At 37.7% G+C, this 16,601-nt stretch overlaps 1 protein-coding gene across 1 annotated transcript in view; it reads right to left on the reverse strand.

Annotated features, from left to right (window-relative positions):
• Nucleotides 1–5,578: 5,578 nt before the first annotated feature.
• The window catches only part of CLMN (calmin), a 77,235-nt gene continuing 66,212 nt past the window's right edge, over nt 5,579–16,601 (reverse strand). The window contains exons 10-13 of the mRNA XM_068148852.1: nt 15,679–15,860; nt 14,317–14,377; nt 13,202–13,263; nt 5,579–11,657 (exon numbers count right to left, since the gene is read on the reverse strand). Of these exons, the coding sequence (XP_068004953.1) occupies nt 11,504–11,657; nt 13,202–13,263; nt 14,317–14,377; nt 15,679–15,860 (459 nt within the window). The 3' untranslated portion in view covers nt 5,579–11,503. The remainder of the gene's footprint in view (nt 11,658–13,201; nt 13,264–14,316; nt 14,378–15,678; nt 15,861–16,601) is intronic.

The following is a 16,601-nucleotide window of genomic DNA, read 5'->3' on the forward strand; positions in this document are numbered from 1 at the left end:
TGGATTAGCTTGGGAAGAGACAAGACAATAAGAAAGCTCTGAAAAAACTTACCTACCTAAACTAACATACAGTGCCAGATGTAGGAGAACGTTCTGTTGTAAGTGTGAATAATATGTCACAAAGGTAGGGCACAGGGCTGGAAGGAGTCAAGTTTATGAGAGGTAGCATGGTTGGAGCTGCCTCCCATGGCATCAGCTGCCAACACCATTCTCTGTGTGACTGGTGAGAAGATCTGATCTTCCTCACAAAGATAGAGCTAGTAACCAAATGTCCAGGAGTAATTACTGCATGACTTAGATCCATAATCGCAGCCTGGACCAGAATGATGCTTAGAACAAGTAATGAAATGGATAACTCTTGTAAATTCAGACTGGAGTTTGAAAGTCCCTTGGCATAGTCCTCACGGATTGGCAGAGAGGTGCAGGCATCACATCTCATTTGCAGCTGGTAACGTTCCCAAATGGCAGTTCTGTGGAACCAGGGAGGAATTACCTTGCTTGATACCTAGTCATTAATTATAATAGTGGTGCACAAACCGTGCTTCATTTCTGAAGAGCTGTGTCTGGAAGTGACCATGAAAAAGCTGTGTCTGGCTCAGATCACTCTATCTGTTCTTCAACACATGGTGCTCACCTTTTTGCAGTGTTGGTGAATGTTCATCAGTGTCAGTGTTCAGCTCTTAACATTATCCAGTTACTCTCCATGGAGTTAATAGCTCATCCTTTTTACCTTGATGTCTTTTTTTTCTCAGTTTCATTTACATTACGGAGAAAGGAAATTGCTGATCAACAAGAAAGGATTTGGTTGTGGCTTAGTTTTTTGTTAGTTTGGGTTTTTTTTTTTCAGAGCATGGTAAAAAGAACTGTGTCCAAAAAAGGTGGTGAAAATCCTTACTATTAGAGACCCCGGGTTGCTTTGGTGTCATTTTAACTGCTAAATACGCAATTCAGTTTTCAAGATGAGCTCTTCCTCCTAGTCTTCCTCTCACATACAGGTCCAGAAGCTCTATTACTTTTCAGTAGTTTTCTTACTTTTTGTGAAAGGAAAAAAAAAGATAACCAAGTTTACCATAATTTACCGTTGTGATGGGATATACATGCTTAACCTACAGTGCTAGGGAGTGGTCAGATCTATGGACTGACTGCTCAAATGACCACACTGAAAATGTAAAGACACATGTAAAGCCTCCTGTGGGCAATGTGATCACTCTCGTGGAAGGGTATCTTTAAATAATGTAAATATATACTGTTGTCTTCATTCTGCTTCCTCCTGGCACCTTTCCATGGTGGATGGATTTGGATGTGCTGTATTTTGCTGATCCTTGTTGCCCTCTTGCAAAACCTGCAGGGCATGCAGCTACAGAAACAGTTACTCTTACATTAGTAAGTGAGCGAGTTAGTCTCCTAACATTGTATCCACTTCAATATAGACTGGAGATCATCCTTGTTTCTTAGTGAAGAAAACAACCATAAATACAGTGCAGAGTCACATCTGGCCAGCCACTTCTCTTCCAAGTTGTGCTGAAACGTGTGCATGTATGTGTGTGCAACAGAAGATCTGTCATTGGAGGTCCAGCCTCTATCATTCCATCTGCACTCTGTGAGGGACTGACCATCTTCCTTAGTATAAAGTGCCTACAAAATTGGTACAAGAAGACAAAGCTAACTGGAGCACTCTCAAGTTCATTTAAACCAAGGTTAGTAGAATTATTTTAGTTTAAAAGTGATACGGAGGCCTAGGGCATTATCAAATTGTTTTCTTATCTCAAACATCTGTTGCTATGTACAGCACATCTTTTTTTAATATCTATGGTGTTAAATAATATAATATTAGAGATTTTTATAGTATTGAATGGGAATCTTTCTGATTTTTTTTTATGGTTGGAAGAATAATTATATCCTGTGACAAAAGCTTAAGAAGAGAAGCAGCTGTTCTGTCTTATCCAGTGGGAGCTGTCAGAACACATGGGTCTATTTTTCCAATTTTAGCTAAAGTACTGAAGGAAATTGGCATTCTTGATTCTTTCTAACATAAACTAGAGCAGAAAGAAACCCTCCTTAATCCTGTGCAGGCCATGATTAAATAATGAATTTTATCCAATTCAAGTAGGTTCAAAGAGAAGGCAAGCAGAATATTTAAAACACAGAAAACAGACCACATGAATTCCAGGAGAATTCTGGAAGTTATTTTTATATACAAAAGAGTGTCTTTCTCCACAGCTACTTCCTCCTAGAGCATGCCTGCTGACAGGAGTTTTTGATTTAAAAGCACAGTTATGGTAAAATTTGTGCTACTCATTATTTATCACCACTATCCTCTTTCCATTGTAAGAATTGGTTATTTCATGTCATATGCTTGTATAATGAAGCTAATCCTCAGACTTTAAGACCAAATAAAAATTTTACTTTTATATTAATTTCACAAATTTCTTACATAGATTTTAAGATGAAGTCATCAATGTGATACACAGCTCTAAAATTCCATGTACTTCAAAATGCTTGCCATTCACTGTTTGGTAAAAACCACACAATCAACCATAAAAATGAAGCCAACAGGCCATTGGATGAAAAGAATAGAATAGCTCAAGTGATTAAAATCCAGAACAGAGTAAGTAACATTGTACTGAATTAGAACTTTTCCCATGTGTTTAGCACTGGAAATACTGTGATGTTTTACTCCATAGGATAATTGTAAGGCAACAAGAAAACAGAAACATTTATCTGTTGTTGCCTCCTGTTGATACCTTCTGTGAGCCTATTTTGTCCTTGCATTGCATGCTTTTTCAACAGCACACTTTGAAACGAGCTGGCAGTCATTGAGAAAATACGGGCCAGAGTGTTGTATTTAAATTTCTGGCCAGGAAAGGATGTGTCTATTCTACACTCACTGGAGAAAATGTAACTTGAGACTTTCCTCTCAAACAGCCCCTAGTCTGGCTACCAGAATTTTCAGTTCCTAGCTGTGAATCACTGCAGAAAGAGTGGTTGCAAACAATTTAAACCACAGTGCTAATAACACCTGTAATGCATTATGAGAAAAAGCTGCAGGTATGGTTATGGAGGAGGAAACTGGAAGAAAGATAGACCCTATTTTGAACAGATTCCATTCCTAAAACTGGAGCTGAGATTTCACAAAGGTGCATCAACAGATTCACTCTTCTTATGCAAGGACTTGGCATTGATGACTACTGCCTCAAAAAACATTCCCATTTCTGATTGTGGAAAGCTGTCACTTACCAGAAGTGTAACTGGGAATCTCTTCCCACTCATCACTGACTAAAGTCAGTCATGTAATATCTGCATTTCACAAGCAGCTGCATTGAGAGTACAAAAGATGTATTGTACAATAATTAGAAGACTTCCCACTGTCCTTTGATATGTGCTTTTTAATCTCCTTTCTGCCCAAGAATTAAGAAATGCCATTTTGCAACACATGAATATACTTAGATGCTGCAATTATGCTGATTCTTGCTAGCATGCAGAAAATATCCCTTAGCAAAGTGATGTACCAGTTATCCAGGGTACAGATCAGCCATGAAAAAGTAATGCCAAAATGATCAGTTCGAAGTATTTACAGCAGATGGAGCTACACATTTTGCTCTGGTTACATATTACATGATATTCCAAGGTGAAGTGTACAGTTTGGCAAGGGCACAGAACTATACCATCTAACCAAGGAATGGAGTTAGTCAGTACAGGGTATTTCCTGAATTACTGCAATTGACATGATCAGAAATAATCCATGTAGCATGGATAGAAACAGCAATTCAAGAAAAGATTATTTTAGTGTCTGTATTTTAGTGTCTTAATAAAAATCACATCTCGATTCAAAGGGTTGGTTGTTACCTGTTCAGCAACTTGAAGTTACTCCTGCCTCTGCTGGTTTTTGTTTACAAATCAGGGAAGATAAGCATTGAAGAGAGAACAAAGGTTTCAGTATACAATACTATCAGCCACAACATATGCATGATGTCCAAAGGTTATCCTCTGGGGGTCTGGGATGCCACCCAACTGAAGAGCGTGTAGTTGGTGTGCCTATAGTTCCTTACCTGAAATGAACCTTGTACATGTCTCCATTGCTGTCATGATCCAGAGGGGTATGTTTCTTACGCTACAAATGCATCTCCTTTAAGATACTAAAATACTGTTTACACAGCAAGAATGAGGGAGATTATTTTTGCAGTTTCTATCAGAATTACTTTTATCCCAGAGCAGTTAAAAAAAATCAAACCCAACAATTCCTTTCTTACTGTGTTTGAATTTGAACTAAAGTTTCAATCCCGTACTCTTGTAAAAGCTTACTCCCACATTTTGAGGTCACCTGTCTTGCATATTTGAAATTCACCTCTCCCTCCCAGTCTACTTGCAAATTCCTAACCATATGGTCATTTGCAAAAAAAAAAAAATTAAATATTACACTAATTTATTTTTTTAAAATCACAAACATTTTGTTTTCCACTTCAGTATTACTCATGATACCAGTAAAACTGACTGGTTTCAAACTGTATCTAGAGATTTTTAAGTAATGGTAATTAAGAGGTGGTGGATGTCCCATCTCTGGAAACATTCAAGGTCAGGTTGGGCAGGGCTTTGAGCAACCTGATCTTTTTGAAGATGGCCCTTCTTATTACAGGGAGGTTGAACTAGATGACCTTTAGAGGTCCCTTCCAAGCTAAATTATTATGTGAATATATCTATAGAGTAACTGGGCCCAAATATTCCAAATTCTCAGCAACATTATGAATATTCTCTTACTGCCTACGAGGTTTAGCTGTGGAGGAGAATGGTTCAATAGGCAAGTGCCAGCTACTCCAGTGGTGATGAGAAACCCAGTGAAGGCATGTGAGACTGATTTTGTAGAAGGAACAGAGGAAAGATTGCAGTTCCTAAAGCGTGATACCCACCAAACTTTATAAAACTGGAGAAGAAGATTATTTTCTTTCGCTGTGTTTCTCTCATTTAGTTTTTCATGAGCAGGATTAGGGGGCTGATTCTGAACTGCACTGCATCTCTGTCCTACTTTTATTTTCCTTTTTTCTCATATACTGCAGAGACAATTAAGGTGTACACAGGGGAACACAGTAAAAACAAATCAGTACTGCACCCAGTAATTTACTAATCCGCAAGTATAAACACTTATGTAGAAGCAGGCCAGATGAACTGAATTGTAAGAACAGTGACTAATTCCACACGACTGTTTGGTAAGCTTGCCCAGGGCTTGTCTATAATGCCAACTTCTGTGCATTAGTAAATTAATAAATCTTCACTTTTCTAAATATTAAAAATTCATTCTCTTTGTTGACTGAAAGAAAAGCTTAGAGTCTTCCTTCAAAATTAGAAGTCACTTTTTGGGTAGGTGGGGAAACACTTCACTTTATGAATTTGCTGTCTTTACTGAGATCTCCTCTGCTTAAAAGGTAATATAGTTTCTAGGCATGAAAATCAATAAATACGTAAATAAAATATATAATCTATAATATGTAATGAATAAATAAATAACAACGTGGTGATCTCTCCTGAAATTAGGTGTTTGAAGATCTTTTCTTGGGAGGACAAGGACAAACCCACAGATAGCAGATTATGTACAGGAAGCCTGTCCATTTATTTCAAAATTGGACACTTTATAAAATAAAGTGGAACTATTCACTAGTAAATACTATTGTTATTACAGCGTAAGTTTCTGAAAACATTTTCTTCTCTAGTGTACCAACTATACAGAAGAATATATTTCTTTCTCACAAAAATTAGCTTTGAGCAACAAGTGCAAACATCCAGTACATACCACTGATTGAAAGCATTCAGAAGAAATGTATTTGAAAGTACACAAAAATGCATCTCCTTCAGTATGTCTTTTGATACCACTCAAATTCCTGCAGCATTTGTTCTTCAAGTAACCATCATTCCTCACCCCTTGCCAAAGAGAACATGTATTTTAAACATTACATTCTTTACTTGCAAATTTTTTCTACACGATATAAGTTTCTCATTAACTCTTTAGCAAACTAGTGCTTTACAGATTGCGTTTTAAACTGAAGAACTTTAACAGGCAGGGTAGAACACTTTCTTCAGCTCTTTACACACCAAGAGTAGAATAGCACGAAATAGTATGCCTGCTAAACTATGTTTTGTTCAAGATAAAAGAAGTTTAATTTTTATTAAAATAAAAATCCTTGTTTGAATTGTCTATTTGGCATTAAAACATGACTGCATTGTTTCTCTCTCAAAAAAAAAAATGAGCAGCATATAATTTGAAAGTCTGTGGTTTCAATCAGACCAGTCATTTCTAACAAAACAATGGTGATTTTATGTTACAGTCTAGCAATGGGTGTGGATCAGGATCCCCCTGTTTGAATTTGCCCTTAAACACTGAGCAAATGTATTCTGTGAATCGGAGATCCCAGGAAGGCCCAGTGGAAGGAATGAAATCTAGTCTGGGAATAAAATATTACCTGACCTGAACACAACAGTGAAGGTCAGGATCTAGCCTTTCTTGGAACGGTAGGTTTCACCATTTCTCACTGAGGTAAAATTATTTTTACTGCCCCTTTTAATCTCTTCATGAAGAATGAAGTGTATGAATGACCTAGAAGTCAATTCTGTGTTTCGAGAGACACAAAATTAGACATTCTCTTTATGGTGAGAAAGTAACACGGTTCTTGTTTTCCAGCATTGGCAGTAGCAGCTGCCTGGAAAAGTCATCAAAAGTGTCACTGAGTGGAAGAGTCGAGTCAAGTGATGGACAGAGTAAGTAAGCTATGCCATTAGAATATGACTTTTCCATATCATTTAATGTGCAAATGCACTTCACAATCTTGGGACAAGCCACATTTCAAGTCCTGTTTAGACACAGTAAGTTGGGCAGTTGTAAATTACTGTTATCAGTGGTATGCTGACAGGATGAATTTGATATTATTTACCTCACAAAAAACTCCACAATGTGGAAATACAAAAACTTCAGGTTTTTTTGCCTCCTTTCAGATCCACTACCTGTTAGCTCAATGGAAGACAGTGGGCAACCCATGGTCAGGGTAAGAGGTTTCAGCTGCAGTGGTTTGGGAACTTCCACAGCCACATCCCAGCCTGTAATCTCATCCTTGTCTTCCAGCTGTTCATTTCCCACTGCTGTATTCTTAATCAAACATGGAAGTGAATGTTACCTTCCTAAAAGAAAGAGAGGGTTGATCCTGCAGAATTTAGGCAAAAAAGTGCTATGCATGTAATGGGGTTTACTGAAGTCAGTGTAATTGTGTACATTGGATTTGAGGGGATCTGGCACTAAGGGCAATGCATAGGCTTCAGCTAGTTCCTGGCCTATGGGATTAATGTCAATGTAGTGTCCTCAGGGCCAGATCCTGTAGTGTGTGCTTAGCACACAGATGTGCTGTATTGACTTCCACAGAAGTAGAGGAACTGAACACATCACTGGATGCATTAAAGTTTGAGCTTGGCAAGAAGGGTCTCCAAGTACTTAAAGCTAGTGGTAAGTGATAATGCACTATTACAACTATAATCTTGTTAGATACCACATACAGTGGCCAAAATAATCTTCTAAAGCTTCGATTCTCTGGGGACTGGTGCAGAAAACCCTAAAATACCCGCTGGGTATTGCATGCCCCCCCATAAACTCAGTGGAGTACTTCTTAGGTAAAGAAGTCACAGTCATACTGAACTGGAATGAATTGAGAGTCTCCAGGTAATGTAAAGGATTTAAGTGTGTTTAGACACCAAATATCAACATATAGAAGTTTCAGCCTCAGGAAGTTTTAATGGAAGAAAGTAGCTTAATCACTCAGAATATTTTGCAACTTCAGCTGGAAGTTTAACATCACAAAATGAGATCCTGCTATGCAGCTTTAAGAATCACACAATTGCATTCAATCGCTTCTGATGTTTTTCAGGTCTCCTGTTCATTAAAAACTCTTTTTGATCCCAGTTTCCAGTTTTCAAATGGATGACACAACAGATGCATAGCTGAATATTCATTCTCATGAGTCATAATTAATAAATAATCCTATCACATACATGGATTTTTACAGGTACTCTTAAAATATTTCTATTAAATATATAGATAAAATAATCACTGCTATATAAAAAAATCATTTTAAAACAGCTGAACTCTCAAGCTTTGCATAAAATTCTGTAGACACATTTATTACAATCTAGAAACGCAATAAAAATACATTATAGAGCTCAATCCATCAAAAATATTCATGGCATTAAAAAGTGATTGTCATTTTTTTTACTGTAATCTGTGCTTGCTCTTTTTGCACTGATCGTTTCCTACAATTTAGGAAAAGCTATATTCAATTCAGCTTGTAGATTATGTGACTGTTTAACTCATTTCTTCAGCTCTAAGACATCTGCCCCATATATGTTTAGCAGGGTTCTGTTTTAATACAGTATCTTTTCTTTGCACTTTCTGTAAAATCATAATGAAACACTTTGCCTTTAAGTTACATTACAGTAACATTGAATCATCCTGCTACAGCTGTCTCTCAGTCTTTAATGGTGCTCTGGGAACACCAAACATCCTTTATGCAGTGATCCTCAAACACTCCCTGACACCTACAGCTGACAATACTCTGCTACCCACACATTTGGCCAAGAACAATGGGGGTTAGAAATGGTCTTAACAGGTTGGTACCCTTGTGTATCTGAATTCTGCTGCTAAATCAAATGCAGGCAGCTCAAGCTCAGCATTTTTCAAAAACCTAGGCAAAAAATGAGGAAAAGCTTCCATATTCAGATAGTGCATGTTTCTGTTGGAAAATGGATAGATGGTAAGATTCTCCACCAGTCTTTAAAACCTCTCCTATTTCAAGGCAGACCTCTAGCCAGCAAGCTAAAACAGGCTTTGCCATAGCGAATGCTTCACAGTCAGGCTTTTAGACCATAAGCTCAGAATAGGACACAAAGACCAACTAGAAGCAAGGGCACTTGCACTGAGGGATTGGATCTTGCAACGTGGAAGAGTTTCAGGCATGCACAAGTCAGTTTAAATGGACAAAGCTGCTGCTTATGCAGATGTAATTTTTTGCAGTTCCAAGTAATGGCTAGCCTCCGGAAGAGTTCAGGCTCTTTTCATGCACAGTTGACTATACCAGTGTAATCACTCTTAGCTCTCTACCTTGGATTTTCTTACCCATGGAATGGTTGAGTAAGGTAGACTGCTTCTGTTACAGCAAAAACACAAGCAACCAACCCCACATATGGCAAATATCATGGACTAATTTAGTGTTTTTTCATCTATATGGCATGGAAGAAACAATATCCATCTCTTAATGGATTAGACAAGAAAGTGTTACATCAGTTTAAGCACTAGACAAGATGATAAAAAAAAAAATAAACTGCTCATTTCTCTGTTTCAATCACTGTTCATCAGTGGGAGATAAGAAAGAAAACCCTGGGTTTTCTCCCTCTTGGAAGAAAATATTGTATAATGAAGTTGTCAGTATCAGTGCATTCCTATTTATTTTTCTATTATATATGGATCTCAGTTGTTTAGATGAGACATCCAAAGACCTCTTCATTGTGATTAACTTTGTTATGAGGTAAAAGAGAAGACAGAGGGATCTTACGTTATTTGATTGAGCTTTGATAGCTGTAAAGTTTTATGAAGAGACTGTAATCCAGCTCCAGATAATCTTTGATGGAGACTAAGAAACATGGAAGAACCAGAGAGCAAGATACAAAGGCTCAGAAAGAGTTGTCATAAACTAAATGAGCCTATAAAGAATGGCACCTAATAAAGAGTTACCAACACTTTTGCTTCAAACTAATCTACATTGCTACTTGCTGCTATTAAACAGCTGCCATACCTCAGCCTGGTATTCACTGTTTTTCAGGATAAGGATATGAAGTGTCTTGTATTTTGTTTTATTTTTTCAGAGAAAAAGCACTAACTTTTCAGCATGAAAGTTTTGCCTACTTCATGGAAACATTTTCAAAAGTTCTAATAAAGATTTTCCTTTGGAAGGAAGTATGACTGTCATCAACAAGCACAAACAGATTTATGTGTCACAGATTTAGATCACTCAAAATGCTGAACATTTTAATCAGCAAGATGAAAGACTATTTTTTTACTTATATTGATTTAGACTGAATTAAGTTGGGAAGATTGGATCCAATCATTACCAAGCACAAAGGGTCTTATTTTTAGGTTCATGGGGTGAATCCATCTCATGTCAACAGTGACAGGAGAGAATAGGAAACATTTCAGCTGTCTGTTGACTGAAAGAGGTTCAGAGTTTTATCTTCAGTGCTTAAGATCTCCTGCTGTGCACTGCTGAATTCTAACAACTGCATCTCATAAGAAAAATCCCAGGGAAACAAAAAGCTTACAAAGAAGAGTGAAGTGTGATGGACAGTTAGGATCACCCCAGCAGATAACATGACTATAAACAGGTTTTAAATACCTGCAAATAAATTGCCCTATATGATGATGTGTCCGTATGTATTTCACAAACGGAGGAATTTCATAATTTATATCAAATGAAAGTTAAATGTTTTGGTTTAGCATAAAGTGTATCTTTGCCCTGGATTAGTTTTCAGCTGAACTAAGGAATCTTCATGTGATCTGGTACCTGAAAGCAGCACAGAAAAGGAGAAGCAACCTCAGAAGTAGTGAGTTACTTTTTTAAAAAAGCAAGACCAAAACCAGAGTATCTGTTTCTGACAGAACTATTAACCTTCCTGAACATCTTTTCAAAGATGGACACCACGAGCAACATATAAAAAGTGTTATTTCTTCAGTATTCCCTAGAGAATTTTCTGGGATGAGATTTCCTGTATGATCCCTCCTAAGAAGCAGCTAGCATGTATGTTCCTCATGTTTCTCCACACCCAGCCTATTCCTGAAGATTAAACATAACAAAAGGTGTAGGGTGAAAAGTAATTTAAATTCTAAAAGCACCAGTCTCCCTTACTGAAATGAACCCCTCAGCTTGATTTTGTTGCTCTGCTGGATTGCCATAGGAATTACAATCAATTACTGGGGTAAGTCTGTTCCAGCACCTGCAGCTCTACTCTGCCTCCAGCTCTCTCAAAGAATTCCATCGAAAATGGAATTCCTATGGCATTCCTAGCCTTGCAAGTGTGTCACATTCATAGGCAAGTCAATATCACTGCTCTTCCACAGCTGTCAGACCCTACACAAGTAAATGAAGCCAGAAGAATTATTTTTGAAGACTAGAGCTCTGAATTGTTGATATTTCTACTGATAATTATCTGGTTTTATTTAGCATCTTATAAAGCAAGGCACAAATGTACAAAATCGCGTCTACTAAATCAGGTAATTTTTATATATATTTACAAAATTATCATCATATAAAATGTGCCTAGACACTGTCAGAGCACAGCAGTAGAGGAATTAAGGGCAGCCTGATAAAAGACACAAATACCAGGTCCTACATTTCTGTTTGTGCTTCACCTGAAGTTACATACTCATATGCAGATACACAAAGCAATCTAGCCAGCATCCTTTATTTTTCACACCTCACAGAGATCAAACTTTGTTGCTAAGCAGCTGTGGAAGAAGCAAAAGGCAGTAGACCAGCACCCAGAAGAAAATGATGAAGTAAAATAGCTCAGGCTGCTCAAAAATCATAATCTCATGAGTTGGTGCTGGAGTCTCACTTGGTTCCGAGTCCTTTCTCTTCCTGAAAACAGGAGAAAATTTCGTAAGAGGCAGGAAAAAGATCAAAACCCACTTACTGTTAATATTTACTGTGATGATCAGAGTGTGGACTAAAAGACAGCAGTTTGACAAAGCATTTCAGTCTAGTCAGTTGGAGTCTATTCTAGTCTAGGAGGTGCATAAAGGGCTTAAGCAGTTTGTTCTCTTAAGAGTTAATGCAAATAACAATAAATCCTCTGAAAACTCTGGACAACTTATCAGGTAGTTTAACTATGTGCCTTTACAGTACAATCCTTTGATGTAAGGTGATTTCCACCAGTCAAAAAGATGCTCTTTGATACTCAGATATGTGTTGATCTGGGGAACACATATCACATTTCCATGATTTTACACACTGTCTCTGCCTGATAGACTTTCCGCAAATCATCTGCTTTCAGAGCTTCTCATGTCAAATGCTACAACACTGAGCAGAAAAGGACCAAGACTCCAAGACTCCAGAATTCCAACTTTCCAAAATTCCAGATTCAGTTCATTAAGGACAAAGCCCAATGAATTCTGCATGGACCACTGAGCTCTCATAAAGACAAGAGAGGGTCTTCTTGGGAAAGGTACATGATGGTGCACTCATGTTATAAAATGAGTTATAAAATCATTACTTATGTTACAAATTTATAACTCATGTTATAAATGTATAATACTATGTGAATCACTCACTGCTACACTTCTTTTTTTTTAAATCTGCTTTTTGAGAAAACTGGGTTTTGGCCTGTTTTAACAAGCCTTTTTTTCTGGCTTCTAGCATCCTACTTGCTCAGATGCTATACTATAGGTGAGTATCACATAAAACTTGCTCAGTATCAGCAGTCTGCAAATGTAACTGTGACTGCTATCACGTATGTTTTTTAACACAAGCATGAGACCTAAACACTGGATCCCAGTAATATTTTGTGTGTTTTTCATATTGAAATGCAACTGTCATTTTAACTAGAAGTAAAATAGAGGTATTACTCAGTATCACAGAGAGGGAAGACCTAAAGCAATCCTTGTTTGTATAGATATTAAGACCCTAATAGCAAAGGGATACACATTCTGCATTCAGGATCCATTACCCTAGGTCTAAACTCACACACAGATTACAGAAACTCGTGGGTGCTCTAAGAGAGGCCACGACTTCACCAAAGTATCATCTTTCTCCAGCACTGACCACACTAAACAGTCTCGACAGTCTTCTAAACCTGTAAAGTGCCATCACTGCCAAAGGACCTCAAATTTGAAGTCCTCCCACTCTTTTCTTGGTCTGAAATATCCAGCATGTGGGTAAAGTGTTCACAGTCTTGCTTAGGAAGATGAATCTTTCAAATCAAGGAAAAGCATTTTAGTCAATGGGGAGTTCAAGCAATAAAGTTTTGTATCTAACAGCTGTGGGAAGTATGGACTTCAAGCCATTACACAAGATATCCTGTCAGCCTCTACCATTAGAATTAATTGTAATATCCCTTTATAAAATTGTTAGAAGTACCTAGGAGTTAATGGATTCCTTGCTTTGTTTGAATGATAATGACTTACCTGACGATTAATGGATTTTCACCCGTAGCTGTCATCTTCTGTTCACTTGCACCAGAGGTTTCCTTAAAAAAAAAGGAACAGATTATATTAGAAAAATAAGATGTGGCATCTCACAAAAGTGGTAATTGTTTGTGTATTTTATGTAATTTGCTCAGATAAGATGAAAGTGTGCTTACAAACTTATTCCCTGACAGCATATCCACTGCAGTCTGGTATGCACACAGAAAAAGAAAGAATTGTGAAATCAGAAGAATTTTTTGCTTTCAACTGCTGTCATTCAGTTGAATAAAGATCCCCTCATTCATACAGATTTCTAGTAGCACTGACAGCATTGCAAAAAAGCATCTGTGTGAAACTTGTTTCATTGAACATTGGTGGCAGCATTTCTTTGAAACTCCGCGACAATCAAAATTTTGGTTTGTGCTGAAAAGAGCCATATTCCTGTTCTTGCTCAGCCTGCCCAGATTGCTGCTGCTGACTTGAAAAGAAAAATCCAGAGCTAAGGTTCATAGTATGTTCTCAAGAAACCAGTATGAATTATATGTGATATTAAAGATGCAGCTTCACCCTACAACTAGAATTCTTTTAGGGTTAGCTGCTGCTGTTGAGATAATACAATGCATATTACATAACACCCTATAATAATACACTGCTAGTATGGAGGAAAGGGAAAGACCCAATCTTTCCTAGAAAGTGCACTTCAGGAGACATCCACCATTTTTGCAGGGCTATGACCAGGACACCAACATACATACAAAGAATACACAAACTAAAAAACACTTGGAGCAGAAAATAAAGGCAGCATCAAAGAACTGAAATATTGCAGCTATATAGTTATGATGAAGCAAGCCTCAAAATTATGATAGATTGAATTGTAGTATTAGGTAGTCCTTTGCGGATTGTTCAAGGTTCAGTATAGATGCATTCCCTCTATTTAGGAGAGCCCAGTAAAGCTTTTCAGCTGTGCTTGGTTTTGGCACTAAAATTGTTAGAAATCCCAAGCTTTCATATTATTACAGAGATTTACAGAGAGAGCAGACCCTTCTACAGTATGTGAACTTTTGGAGTTTAAGAGAAACAGAGAAACAATGTCAGGTGAATTTCTGCATCCTTACCTCTTCAGAAGTATTAGGAGATCTTTTCCGGAGATAAAGGTTGGAATCACTGTCACTGTTTCTGAAATGGATGTAAAAGCAATGTTTTTAATGTCATAAAGCTACGCTTCGTTTTGACTTCAAAGAGAGCTCCTGTGATTAAACATGCTGGTTTTAAGCTATACAAACTGACAAAAATGGATTCTTGTATGCACGGTCTGGAATTTATCAGTAGAAACAGGTTTGGGAAAATCAGACCCACGATAAAAAAATTGATAGGCTGAAATTGCAATCTTTTCCAAAAAAATGGTACTTGATAGGTTTTTTGCACCTTGACATCATTGACAGACCCTGCAGGGAACAGAAAGCTTGAAGGAAATGATGTTTTTTTAATAGAGAAAATGTTTATCAAATTCATTAGAGCGCTAGTGATAAGAACCAATGAATTACTGTTCACATCCCACTCAAGTACAATAGCTGAGAACATAAAAGGGAACAGAAGTGAAAGGAGTAAAATTAGCCTAGTGTCTCTGTCCTGTGTCTGCAGTTAACTCTCCCCACAGCAGCCCTATTTACAGTGCAGTGCTTTGTGCTTGTTGCTGGAGCAGAGATGGTAACACACCAGTGTTTCAGTCATTGCTCAGCAGTGTCTGAACAGCATCAAATCCTCCATGCCCCAAAGGCCAGTAGGCTGAGGCTGGGCAAGAGGCTGGGAGACGACACAGCTGGGACAGCTGACCCAAACTAAGCACAGTGATTTTCCATACCCTACAATGTTGTGATCAGCCATAAAAATAAAAGAAATGAGGAAGCTGGCTGAGTGGGACACACATGCTCTTCATCAAGGCATTTGTCTCTGAAGCAACTATCATGCTTGTTGAGTTCTATGAGTTTTTCATCTTCTTTTGTCCCTGCATCCTGCTGAGGATGGGCAGTGAGAGAGTGGCTTCATGGGCACCTGGTGGCCAGGCAAGGTCAGCCTACCACAATCTCATTCAATTTCTTCAGAGACAAAAAAAAATCCAATGTCTGTTGGAAGGAATCATTGTCACACTTCTACATGCCGTCACAATGCACATGGATTACCTCATCTATACTACAAAACACTCTGTTGGAAAAAAACAATCATAACACTGCCACATTCAAAATGCACGCGGTTCCACTGGATTTTGTAAAGCAAAATTGCACAGTAATATCAAATGAAGTCCCATTGGCACTGAACCACCCTAAACATTTATGAGAAACACAGGAAGAAGCCCATGAGTCGCAATACACTGCTCCTAAAAGAAGCCTACAAGGAACATCCAGTGGATAAGACACACTTGAAAAGACTAGGCATTCATAACAATTAGGTGTATCTAAGAAAAAGTTAATGTGGAATACCTGGTAAATTCCTGACAATCAGCAATTTCTTCCAGTTTATCTTGTGGCAGAGAGGAAGCGGCAACTTCCAAGATCTGCAAGTCTTCTGTTTTGATCGTATTTTCCCCTTCTTCCTCCCTATTACTATTTTTTTCTGGTCTCTCTATGGCTATTGATAAATCCTCTAGATGTTCTACTATGGCCTGTTGAAATCAAGAAAGATTTTACATTAGATTCTGATTCTCCACTGTTCCAAATGTCTTAGTGGTACAGCCTACTGAGACGCTAAACTGAATTTAGTACAAGACGGAGAGTCTTACTGAAGAGAATAAACAGCAATTAATTTCTTGAGAATACTTTTCGATACATTGAGTGATATAGTATCATCAATTCCACATGCAATTAGTTGTCAGTTCTTTTTTAGACAAAGTCATGACATGACATGACATGACTCTGAAATTATTCCCAATCACTCTTTGAAGCTAACAGCAAACTGACTTCATTACTCTGTTGTCAGGACCAACATGTCCAAGCAACATGTAGAGCAACATTAAATGGACACTCATTTCTGAAAAACACTGCAAATTGCCTAAACCAAACACACAGAATAATTACTGAACACCCTCCCTTTATCCTCTTCCAGTGTAGACAAGCCTTCATTTTAGCCATGTAATTTATGCTACTCAAATTGGTTTAAGTTTTTGTAGGCAAACTTACTTGGATTCAGATAAAAAGTAGCTTTGCCTGTATCTTTTCTGTACCAGCAGCACTACTTTCTGTTAAGATCATTACAAATTATTAGAAACACCCTCTGTGATAATCTTTTATGCCTAGGGATTATACAGGAGCCTCAAACTACTTTAAATCATAATTAAAATTCACATATTTGCAGTACTCTTAGCAGTAGGGCTTATTTTCTACGTTAATGTCAGGGATCTGCAGTT

This window comes from Melanerpes formicivorus, unplaced genomic scaffold, assembly GCF_026170545.1.
Source record: "Melanerpes formicivorus ecotype bairdi unplaced genomic scaffold, bMelFor1.0.p_v2 SCAF_17, whole genome shotgun sequence".
NCBI lineage: Eukaryota > Metazoa > Chordata > Aves > Piciformes > Picidae > Melanerpes > Melanerpes formicivorus.